We start from the raw sequence: 12597 nt of genomic DNA on the forward strand, positions 1-12597 counted from the left end.
TGCTGGCTAATTACCAGATACAGTAATGAACCAGCTAATATGAGCTTGCTCTACTCATAACTGTCAGAAGAGCATATTTACTTTAAAACTACTAAATCCAGGGTTAGTTTTCACTGTTTTAGTTTATAGGGAAATGTAATGGGATGAATTATTTAATAGCAGTAGGAATGCCTGGCGGTCCTGTTCTTAAATAAAAAAACCCAAGTTGTATTAATTGGTGTGTTTAACGGATCTCTTGTCAAACTATTTTCATGCCGTATTGGGTTGTACCAGCCAGGATGTGTTTCAGCAGTGAAATAAAAAGCCAATATTACAAATGTTTAATCTGTGCATTCATGATAGTTAACAGTGACTGCAAAGATGCCTCTTTTTTTTTTTTACATTTTACACCAGGATGAATAAGTTGTGATTTGGGTCATTTGTACCATCCATACAGTTTATACCTGTTCTGGAAACATGCACAAGCACATAAACACTTTGTACAATCTATTTCCATAGTTAAGAAATGTAGATAAACTATTGATAAAATTAGTGCTTTCAGCTTACCTGTGTACATACAGTATGCATATAATAAACCCCCTGCCCCCATGTAGTGATTCATAAGCAGGTCTGAAACATTGAATCAGTCATATTTAACATGCAAACTGAAAGGAAGTCAGCTGGAAAAATCCAATCAAATTTATGTAGGAAGCAGTTGCTTTAATGGCGTTTTCACATCAACTGGATGTAGTGTTACCATTTTTCCCCAAAATAAGGGGAAAAACTTGTCAGTTTTGGTGTGCTGATTTCACTGAGGTATTAGGAAAGGTCACAACTAGCTGGTAATACAACATGCTGTAATACCAAACAGCAGTACAAATTTAGCTTTGCTGAATTTTTAATTGATCATGATTTCCCTGTCTGTGGTGGCACCTCCTAGTGGGTACAGAGTTTCTAGGAGGCTTCAAAAGATAATGCTTTCTAATATTTCTTCTAATTAAAGCATTTAAAGTAATGACATTTCATTTTTTATTTTTTCAAAGTAGGTGGAAGTCACTGGTTGAGCTGCTCTTTCCTTTGTCGTGTGGAAGCCAGAGGGGAAATGTATTGAACGGACTCTCATGGTCTTTCAAGTCAGGAAGCAGCTGTAGTAGTCAAGATGTTTTCTGTAGCTGACCATTCAGTGACGAAGCTTACACTGAACACCAGTTTCAGATATGATCCAAACTGAGGGCTTTACAAGAGCACATAAAATAGCACATAAAATATGTGACTGAATATAATCTGTACACGTTTAAAAAAAACATCTGAAGACAGCAACACTGAATAATATGATTGTAATGGTGCCGTCTTCTCAGTCCATGTGTAAAACATTCTCAGTGGTCAGTCAACGGGAGACGACGGCGATCTGTGCAGGATATCTCTCCAAATGCGATCCAACACAACTCCATTCAATTTCTTTTTTTTGCTGTTTAAAAAAAGATCTCGTGGATTTAAAAAAAATACTGAGGTCCTTGTAGAAGTCATCTAGATTTTCTTCTCAATGGCACAGTTTGTTTGAAGGCTCAGGGAGCCAGAAGCATTGTTCTCAACATTTTGGGAAGGGAGGACAGATGGTTTTTAAAAAGTGAGCTCCAGTCATTGCTGAGCAGTTTAGTTCACAGTGTGTGTGGGTGTGTGATGATCTAGCTAACACCAGTCAGCAATGTAATCAAAGTCAGAAAACAGGTTCTGCTCGTCTGAGCTCAGAATTCGGGGTTCTCTGGGTGGGGTTAAGATCGGCGCCTCTGATGTAAATTCATCATCAAAGTTGCTGACGTCGTTGGCGCCCTGGATGGTCGGCACAAACGGCGGCTTCACCTTCTTGCCCAACAACCCGTCCCAATCCATGGTCTACCAGTGCATAGACAGGGAAGCATTAGTATTCTGATTTTATATCATTTTAATAAAGATTTTTGTTCCCCTCTTACCCTGAAGAATAGATGCTTCTTAACTTCCTCTGCATCCCTTTCTCCTGCTCCCAGGCGTCGCTCTGGGCTCCTCCTCAAAAGCTAACCAGAAAGAAAACATGCCGCAGTTAAAAACTCCCACCTTCATGCAGCTGGTAAGTCCTTATGAAAATCTCATCAGTATAACATCAAAGTTTGATTTTCAGTTAAGATCATGCCTTCAAAGGGCTGGATCAATGCATAGAACTAGAAATGTACATGATGTCTTGTAGACTTCATGGTCCTCTGCTGCTGCAGACACAGTAATAGGTGGCACCTGTCTGCTCTTTATTTCAAAGAGCAGGATCTTCAAGTCTTTGAAAAAAATTTTTAATCAGACCTAATCTTCATAAAACGTTTTACCAGGGAAAAAAAACAAGGGTTTTAATTATAAATCTTTCTTCAGACAGAAAATGTATTCAGTTCTGTCAGTAGCCACTAGATGGCATCTTCTCAATTAAAGGGGATATGATTTCACAGTGCCAAAAACATTCATACTTCCTGAACCTTCTCTCATTTTGTCAGGTTACAACCATAAACGTCAGTATATTTTGTTGGGATTTTATGACAGACCAACACAAAGTTACACTTAACTCTGAAGAGCATAGAAGGTGGCAGGGAAATGTGTGGAGTACATTTGTATTCAGTTCCCCTTTGTCTGATACTCCTAAATAAAATCCAGAGCAACCCAGTATAAATCCAGCGGTCCTGTTTCTGGCCTCAGAAGTTTGTCAGAGAACATCAGAGAAAAAATCAGCACCATCAAAACAGGTCAGGTGGAATGTTGTGGAGAAATTTAAAGCAGGGTTAGATTAGAAAACAATATCCCAAATATTTGAACACAGACATCTGTTCAATCACGAGTATGACACAACAGCAGCCATACCCAGACATGGCCGTCCTAAACTCAGGGTTCCAACAATTTCCTCTTCAAATTTCCAAATATTTTCCAGGCTCAATTTTTCTGATTCAGTTTTTATGACATGTCCACATAAGTACAAAACTTTCACTTAGTTGAGTTTTATTATTCAGCAATGAGATAAAGTACCATTTCACTCTTTTTGGCATCTGGACACACTAACATAATCTGCAAAGATCTGACCTGGATTATCACAGATTAAAAACACTTCAGATCTCAGATTGTGATCAATACCATCTTCATTTTCCAAAAATCTAAAAATAGGGATTTCAATTCTTTCTTTGCCATTTAACCTCTTAAACCCACAGGGTTTTAGAAGCAATTTCCGCCTGAAGTTACATATCTGAAATAAATCAACTATAGCTCCACAGTAATAAAGTCTAAATGCAAACATTCAGTACCTGTGTAAAAATAAGACATAAAGTAATATTTTTCCAGTGGAACCACTATTGCAACTGTTACTATATCTGATTTATTTGTGATTTAACAGAAAAAAAATCTAATTTTCTGAGCCTCACCAAATTTTTCACGAAATAAACATTGCAAAACACCATGAAAATTCTTTTGAAATCCTGGGAGAAGCCTCAGACTTTTATTCATTAATATATTGACTATATTGAAGCATATTTGTTCCACAAATGTTTTAGTGGGGAATGGACCAGGTGGAGGTGGCATTTTGGCACAATTTAGCCAAATGTTCTATGAAAAACAAATGCACCAAAAAGAAAATAAATATAAATAAATGCCCCCCACAGAAACAACATCAGAAACATCGTAACCTACTCATGAAAGTTACGATACTACGCACGCAAATTACATCACCAGAGAAGGCACTAGAAAGACGAGTTAGGCCATTTTAGAAAGGTGAGTGTCTCCAGTTTGTTACGATATGAGACATGGGGCGGTGCTGCAAAAAGAAAGCTGCTTTTTGTACCGTTTTGTTTACAGAGACAGCTATGTCTGAGGGACCTTTACATGTCATCGCGTGTGTTTAAGTTGCAGTAAAACTAAAAGTATTTGTGCAAAACCCATTTGGGGAATTGTTTTGTAAAGTCTCCTTTTGTGAGGGATTTAAGAAAGAAAAAACTTGCCGGTGTTTGACCTAGTAGGAGAGATGTAAAAACGGGCCTTTCTCTGCCGGGCCTGTCTAGCTTAAGAGGTTAAAGTTGGATCCAATTTTTATAGGTCAGAGGTAAAATGATCTAGATCAGGGGCTGGCAACCTTTACAATCCAAAGAGCTATTTTTGCCCTCAATCCAGCTAAATAAAACTCATTTAGGTTTCAGGACCTTTAGAAAAAAAGACAACTTATTTTTGTAAATATCTACTATAGGAAACTTGTCATCATTTTGAAAAAACACCATTTTATTTGTAGTTATAGGTTTTAAAATAAAGACAAACAATACAATTTTTCTAAAAGAGAATGAATACATTGTCCTCTTTGAGATATTTGTGGAAAATCATGTAAAAAAAAGCAAATAATTTCCATCCTAATAACCTGAAAAAATAGATTTAAAAAACTGTGTCATTCTGTTGAAGAAATCCTATGCAATTATCCTATGAAAAAACTGAAAACCTCCTAAAAACTGTCTTTGATATTATATCTAAATTTTTGGTTCTTTATCACTTTCAGCCAAACTTATTTAGGGCCGTTGTGGAAGGTCTAAGGAGCCACTTGCAGCTCCAAAGCCTCAGGTTGCAGACCGCTGATCTAGAGGCTAAAGAAACACAGTGAAATGGTCCTCTTTAAATGTTATATTGAGTGTGTGTTTAATCTGCTAGTTTACCCTGTAAACTGACAGGTTGGGCAAGGAGAGCATTAATCAGAAGCTGCTAAGAAGCCCGTGGTAACTCTGGGGGAGCTGTAGAGATCCACAGCTCAGGTAGGTGAATCTGTGGACACGACAAATGCTGGTCCTGCCCTCCACAAATCTGGCTTTTATAGAAGATCAGGGAAGAAATAAATAGGTATTATTGGCTGTATTCCAGTAGGGGACACAGCAAACATGAGGAAGAAGGTCATCGGGACACAAAACTGAACTTTTTAGCCTACGTGCAAAAAGTGATGTGTGCAAGAAAAATTACACTTTACATCACCTTGAATACTGCAAGCCCCATGTTTTTTTTTTTTTACAGATTTTATTTCGGCACTAGTGGCCTTTATTTTTGACAGTAGGCAGACAGGAAAGGGGGCAGAGAGAGGGGGAGACATTCGGTAAATGTCGCCGGGTCCGGGACTCGAACCCGGGACGGCCGCTTCGAGGACTGTAGCCTCTGTACATGGTCGCGCGCGTAACCCCTACACCATCAGCGCCGCACCCAACAGCAAACCCCATGTTTAATATGGTGTAGGCAGCATCATGCTATGGGACTAAGACAACAACCCTTAACATAGAGCCAGAGCTAGAATAGAATGGTTTAGATCAGCAGTGTCCAAAGTCACTTCTCAAGGGCTAGTTTCCTGCATGTTTTAGTCATGGCCCTGGTTCAACACACCTGAGTCAAATAAATGGGTCATCTGCAGGTTTCTGCACAACCTGATGACATGTTGAGGAGGTAGTTCCGCCAATTTGCTGTGTTGAAGCACAGATAGGACTAAAACATGCGGGACACTCACACTTGAGATGGCCACCTCTGGTTTAGTTCTAAGCCTTCTTCTGTGTTAGAATGGCGTAGTCCAAGTCCAGAGCCGAATCTAAATAAGGAATCTGTGGCAATCTTTGTTCAAAGAATCTCTTCATCGAATCAGATTGAACGTGAATCATCCACTTCCATTTCAGTGATGGACCACTTTGTGTTGGTCTATCACCTAAAATCCATTGACGTTTAAAAAGGGGAAACGTTCAAGGGGTGTGAATACCTCTGCAAAGCAAAGTAGATTGATAATTTAGCTTAATTTAGAGTTTGTTAGCACGAAAAAGAGTATTTAGAAGAAAAAAAAACAAATAAAAACCATGGACCTGATGAAAACAGAAAAACACATTAAAGGTTCAGCTCCAATGTATATTTCTAAGATCTAGAACAGCCCAGCAGAGCTTTCTAACCCCTAGTCTGAAGTAAACCACCAGCTCTACGGTTTGACATATTCAGACATCGCCAACAACAGTCTTGCTGCTAATCCTGTTAATAGGACTTTATGCTTGTTTGAACAGAATGAGTCTATATTTGGGAAATTCCTAGTGATTTGCAGACAAGTGGCCAGTTTCTCTGACACCAAGTCACAGTAAACTACAGAGGTCACTTGTGCTGTTATATGCCCCATATATACAGTAGTAAACACAATACCTTCTGCTAGTTTGGCCTATTTGATAATGGAGCGGATCAGACCAACAGCTGGTGGGATAAAGCAGAGAGGTTCTGGCAGTTCTGGTAGAAAGGTAAATAACGTGAGCAAGTCCCGACTCTAACGAGGTAACTCTGCAACTGTAATGTGATTACCATCCTGTATGTGGTGCAACGTTGGGATTATTTACTAAATGTCTTCGTATTTGTGTGGATCAAAGCTAAGACTGATTCCTCGTCCTAATACCCACCCTCCTCATGATGGAGATGGCCTCGGTGGAAAGGAACCGTGGGTAGCGAACTTCATCGTTGACAATGCTGTCGAACACCTCCTCCTCATCGTCACCAGGAAATGGAGACTGAACAGAGACATGGATGGTTACAGAAAACTAGCTTTGCACAAGTCACTTTAATTTAATGGTACTTAATACGGACCACAGCTCACCTCCCCGACCAGCATCTCAAAGATAAGGACACCCAGTCCCCACCAGTCCACAGCGCGAGTATACGACGTTTCTGTTAAAACCTCTGGAGCTAAAAACTCTGGCGTGCCACAAAACGTGCTTGTGCGGTCCCTGAAACCCATTCCTAAGAGCAGGGGACACTATTCAGCACAACAGACCACAAACCCTGCTTTCACAGCCTGTTTTGGGTGATCAATATGGATTGGGATCCTTTTCCCAAATCATTTCTGAGGCTTTTAGTGATTTAATGCAATATTCCATTTTACCTTCCTTGCAAAGCCCAAAGTCAGCAATCTTCACATATCCCTCCGTGTCCAGGAGCAGATTATCCAGCTTCAGATCTCTGAGAGTCAGACAGAGTTGGTTTACACTGACACATATTTTTCATTTCAACATTTTACAGACTCTAACTTCTCGACATTTTTCTGGAGTTGTTATAAGATTCTGGACATTGGAGTACAAATTAATTAAATTTAAAATACTAAAGTTCACTATGGATGTATTAGAAAGAGAGAGAGAAAAGGAAGTAGGGAGAGAGGTGGAATGGAAAGAAAGATGGAAGGATGAAAGAAAGTATATGAGGAATTGAAGAAAAGGAGAAAGGTTAGACAACAGGACACAAATAAGGAAGTAGGAGGAGAGGAAGGACACAAGGAAGGAAGGGAGGGTAGGAGAGAAGGAGGAAGGAAGTGACATAAAAAAGGAAGGACAGAAGGGGGAAAAAACCATGTAAACTTTGGGATATGCAATCAAGTCTGGAAATACAAGTATTTTTTAATACTTCTACAGAGCTGGAAAATTCTGAAATCAAGTTCCATACTGAGCAGAAAACCTGAAATAGGAATCTTTATTCTGTTTATATTAAGCGTTTTCAACCAGAACCAGTTTACTAAGCACAGGTCCAGTTTAATGTAAATTTAAAGTTATCTAATGGCCAAATGAGGAGTGAAACCTCCAGTTGTAGATTTTTTTTCAGGGATGTGACAAATTATAGATAAAGCCTGTCATTGTAATATAAATCAATGCAGGAACCCTGCATCCAGAGACACTAAAACATTTTGTTGTGAGCAACATTCAGTAGAACGTACCTGTACACAATCTTGTGGTCATGTAAAAACTGTAATCCCAAAACAACACATGCTGCATAAAACCTGCAAGAGAACAGAATGACAGTGAAATCAGATAACATGGCAAAGAAACAGAGAAAAAGCATCTCTCTAATGTGATCATCCAACCACTGTCCATTCAGCAGACTAACTCTGATTGTGCCGATAATGGTGGGAAAATCCACAACTTGGCTGAAAATGTTGCACAGTTGAGGTTAAAGCGAGTCTGATGTGTAAGCCAGGGTCACTCACACGGCGCGGGGCTCAGCGAACACGTCAGCGTGGATGTGCATCATCAGGTCACCTCCCGCTGCGTACTCCATCACAAAACAAACATGTTCCGACGTCTGGAAACAGGCAAACAGGTTGACCAGGAAGGGGTGGCGGACACTGTTGACAGTTTCAAAAATCCTCTTCTCGCACATCAGACTGGCGGAGACAGAGACCAGTACAGCTTGTCAGCACTTCATGTCAATCTGAACTTCTCCAACAAAGCTTTTAATGATACCAGCCGTTACACAGGTTTTCTGCCACCTTGTTTGTTTACACTACACCATAGCTAGCAATAATGTGTTCTTACAGATAATACGTGATGTTCCAAGATCAGATGCATGATGTGTGAAATTACAGAGTCTGTCTCTGACAGAGCAATATGGCTTTCTGCCCTGGGCACCAAGGATGGAGGGCGCCAGTTTCTGTCAGTTATAAGCCTCCTGGGTTTCCTGTTGCTTATTTCCATGTCTAGTCAAATCTGGAATGGAAATGTCCATCCCTCTATGTTGGGCACAGTGTCAGGACTGAGTAAATACTGCTGTATATAACAGATGACCGATGATGCGGAAGACAGTGGTTAATTTGAGGTCTACAATTTGGCACTGAATTAAATTGCTACTTCAGCATTTTTAAGGAGTTGCTTTGAACATCTCTAGTTACAAAATATTACAAATCAGACCTCAACTGAATTATTTACACTTACCAGAGATTCTTATACCACATTTTGAAATTAACGAAACATTTCTCCTATTTGTTAAAACACCAAAAGAAAGAATTTGGCATTAGGATCATCTCCAAGAGATCAAAATTGTAATCAATGGATTAGTTAAACCTGAAATATTTGTTTGAGGGAATAACTTACATTCAGTTAAAACTATTGTCATTTAAGGTCAAATCATATTATGGAGCCAGGAAAGCTAAATTTCTGAACTATATCAAGACAAAGAATTCAGCATTTCTAGTCTTTTTCAAAGAACAGTAACTTTAAAATGTGATTTTCTGAAACAGGCCGTTGGAGTTCTGCCCATTTAAAACATAAATGCTCTTCCATACAGTACACACCTTCTCATTCAAAGAGTTTTCTTTATTTTCATGACTATGAATATTGTAGCTTCACACTGAAGGCATCAAAACTATGAATTAACACATGTGGAATTATATACTGAACAAACAAGTATGAAACAACTGAAAATATGTCTTATATTCTAGGTTCTTCAAAGTAGCCACCTTTTGCTTTGATTACTGCTCCGCACACTCTTGGCATTCTGTTGATGAGTTTCAAGAGGTAGTCACCTGAAACGGTTTTCCAATAGTCTTGAAGGAGTTCCCAGAGATGCTTAGCACTTGTTGGCCCTTTTGCCTTCACTCTGCAGTCCATCTCACCCCAAACCATCTCAATTGGGTTCAGGTCCGGTGACTGTGGAGGCCAGGTCATCTGGCGCAGCACCCCATCACTCTCCTTCTTGGTCAAATAGCCCTTACACAGCCTAGAGGTGTGTTTGGGGTCATTGTCCTGTTGAAAAATAAATGATGGTCCAACTAATCGCAAACCGGATGGAATAGCATGCCGCTGCAAGATGCTGTGGTAGCCATGCTGGTTCAGTATGACTTCAATTTTGAATAAATCCCCAACAGTGTCACCAGCAAAGCACCCCCACACCATCACACCTCCTCCTCCATGCTTCACGGTGGGAACCAGGCATGTAGAGTCCATCCGTTCACCTCTTCTGCGCCGCACAAAGACACGGTGGTTGGAACCAAAAATCTCAAACTTGGACTCATCAGACCAAAGCACAGATTTCCACTGGTCTAATGTCCATTCCTTGTGTTCTTTAGCCCAAACAAGTCTCTTCTGCGTGTTGCCTGTCCTCAGCAGTGGTTTCCTAGCAGCTATTTTACCATGAAGGCCTGATTCACACAGTCTCCTCTTAACAGTTGTTCTAGAGATTTGTCTGCTGCTAGAACTCTGTGTGGCATTGACCTGTTCTCTAATCTGAGCTGCTGTTAACCTGTGATTTCTGAGGCTGGTGACTTGGATGAACTTATCGTCCGCAGCAGAGGTGACTCTTGGTCTTCCTTTCCTGGGGCGGTCCTCATGTGAGCCAGTTTCTTTGTAGCGCTTGATGGTTTTTGCGACGGCACTTGGGGACACTTTCAAAGTTTTCCCATTTGTTCGGACTGACTGACCTTCATTTCTTAAAGTAATGATGGCCACTCGTTTTTCTTTACTTAACTGCTTTTTTCTTGCCATAATACAAATTCTAACAGTCTATTCAGTAGGACCATCAGCTGTGTACTGTATCCTCCTCCTGCACAACACAACTGATGGTCCCAACCCCATTTATAAGGCTTGAAATCCACCTGACAGGGCACACCTGAGAAGTGAAAACCATTTCAGGTGACTACCTCTTGAAGCTCATCAACAGAATCCCAAGAGTGTGCGGAGCAGTAATCAAAGCAAAAGGTGGCTACTTTGAAGAACCTAGAATATAAGACATATTTTCAGTTGTTTCACACTTTTTTATTCAGTATATAATTCCACATGTGTTAATTCATAGTTTTGATGCCTTCAGTGTGAAGCTACAATATTCATAGTCATGAAAATAAAGACAACTCTTTGAATGAGAAGGTGTGTCCAAACCTTTGGTCTGTACTGTATATAGATGATGACATGTCATCTGCAACTGAAGACCCCGCTCTACTGCTGTACACTGAAAACTGTTTTCTGATGATAACATGTTGGAGGAGTAGCTGGTTGCTTAGAGGCAACACAAAAAGATCCAGACCAGAACAAACACATAAAGAGAGCAGATTTCTCCCTTTGTAACACTTTTGCCCCCGCATTATGAAACAATTGCAAACTTGGCTTTAACAGAATAAACAACCAAAGTCTAAAGGAACATGGACTCAGTTCAAGACACTGCCACAACAGATAACTCTAGCAGTGAGTCAGCAGCCAGATCACTGAAAGGACTGAGAGTGTTGTTTGTGAGCATAAAGTTCTCAGTTGAAAATACATTTTTACTATTTACCCTAACGTTTAACAGGTATGTTAGCAGATTGTAGCATTAAAATGATTCAGTAACAACAACAAAATCATCTAAGTGGAGCTAGTAATAAAAAAGAAGTTAGCACAGCTGACCAGAGAATAACCCAATCCAATCAAATATAGGTGATTTAACCAAGGGATGTCTGAGTGTTTAAACATGATACCAAAGGTGACTAACTTTAAGATTCTGATATTCAAAACTGTGTAAGTTTAAAAATCCAAAAAGTTAGTTCACATGTCAAGGTTTGAGAGTAATGCAAAAATCCAAATGTAAACAGATGCACTTAAATCTGTCAACCTGCATTCAACTTCTGCATCTGTGCTTGTTGGTTGTTAGGTAAAACAAGGGCAACCTGTGTGTTTCCTACTCATCTAAGTGAAAAGATCTGCAGCTGAACAGACTCAGTCTGTGATAACCTCTGCAGTTTTGCAGTTACACAGTAGTGAGAGAAGAAAGAAGCAAACAGTCCTGTGTGTTTACATTAGCTTTAGATTTAAAAGAAGTCTGGCGTGTGTGTGAGAACAGTCTGAGGAGAGCTATAAATGCTTACCTGTCAACCTCATCTCGAGCCACAATGTCTCCTTTCTTCAAAGCTTTAATGGCAAACATCTCGCCTGTGCTTTTGTATTCAGATAACAACACCTGTAAAAAACAAACAGGATTGGACATAAAATAAATAGGAACTCAGTGAATTTTCCAATTTCATACATGATCACCATATATTTTCACAAGTAAGTGATATACATTAAATGCACCCTAAACACATTAACAAAATATAGGTGCTCAGGGAGAAAAAAAACTTATCCTGAAAAGGTGCTTGCCTGTGAGAAAACATACCTTTCCAAAGTGACCACGTCCAAGGACTGCCACACATTTAAAATCTTGGAGACTGAAGTGGAACTGCTCTTCCTCCCTTGAAAAAGACCAGTGTATGCAATGTTGACTATTGATGCCAGGGGGCAGCATATAATAACTGGATATAATAACTGACATGTTACAGAGGTAGAATCAACAAGTGGAGAACAAGTTGTGAGAAATCTGTAAAAGTAAGACAAAGACAAGGCTGTCCAACCTTATCTCTGTATGCTTCTGGATGGACGTGAGCTCCAGGTCTGGATGTTGGAACTCTGGCTCCAGCACCCCATCTGAGTCCGGTTCTAGGACTGTGCTAATTCTCTTGTTGAGGAAGTTGAATTCACTTAGTGCATTCTGCAGACACATTAGTAATATATTGGTTGGGTGGAGCATTATTAATCACATACTTGTTATTACTGGGACAGACTCGTACCTCCACATCGTCCTTGTTGGGCATCTTATTCTGTGCAGGTGGTTCTCTAACATCATCAGGTGCTGCGTAATGTTTGGGTCCTGGTGTGGGTTCTTTGTCAAAATCCAGCTTGGTCACCAGCGGATAGCTGGGAGTGGGTAAGAAGGAAAAATGCTTATTTATTTAACTTACAATGAGACAACAATGACTTATTTATTCCTTTCATAAAGCTACGGTCCTGGTTGGAGGTAAACATGCTCTGAAGAAGA

The 12597-nt window shown here is 39.9% G+C and overlaps 1 protein-coding gene across 2 annotated transcripts in view; it reads right to left on the bottom strand.

Moving 5' to 3' along the window:
• Positions 1 to 305: 305 nt before the first annotated feature.
• pkn2a (protein kinase N2a) overlaps positions 306 to 12597 on the bottom strand; it is a 50851-nt gene continuing 38559 nt past the window's right edge. For both annotated transcript variants that reach the window (XM_047368325.1, XM_047368324.1), the window contains exons 13-23: positions 12350 to 12476; positions 12134 to 12270; positions 11899 to 11974; positions 11612 to 11703; positions 7991 to 8167; positions 7721 to 7783; positions 6899 to 6975; positions 6614 to 6756; positions 6420 to 6527; positions 1950 to 2030; positions 306 to 1872 (exon numbers count right to left, since the gene is read on the bottom strand). In XM_047368325.1, the coding sequence (XP_047224281.1) occupies positions 1669 to 1872; positions 1950 to 2030; positions 6420 to 6527; positions 6614 to 6756; positions 6899 to 6975; positions 7721 to 7783; positions 7991 to 8167; positions 11612 to 11703; positions 11899 to 11974; positions 12134 to 12270; positions 12350 to 12476 (1285 nt within the window). In that variant the 3' untranslated portion in view covers positions 306 to 1668. The remainder of the gene's footprint in view (positions 1873 to 1949; positions 2031 to 6419; positions 6528 to 6613; positions 6757 to 6898; positions 6976 to 7720; positions 7784 to 7990; positions 8168 to 11611; positions 11704 to 11898; positions 11975 to 12133; positions 12271 to 12349; positions 12477 to 12597) is intronic.

The sequence above is a fragment of the Girardinichthys multiradiatus genome, chromosome 6, assembly GCF_021462225.1.
Source record: "Girardinichthys multiradiatus isolate DD_20200921_A chromosome 6, DD_fGirMul_XY1, whole genome shotgun sequence".
Classification (NCBI taxonomy): Eukaryota; Metazoa; Chordata; class Actinopteri; order Cyprinodontiformes; family Goodeidae; genus Girardinichthys; species Girardinichthys multiradiatus.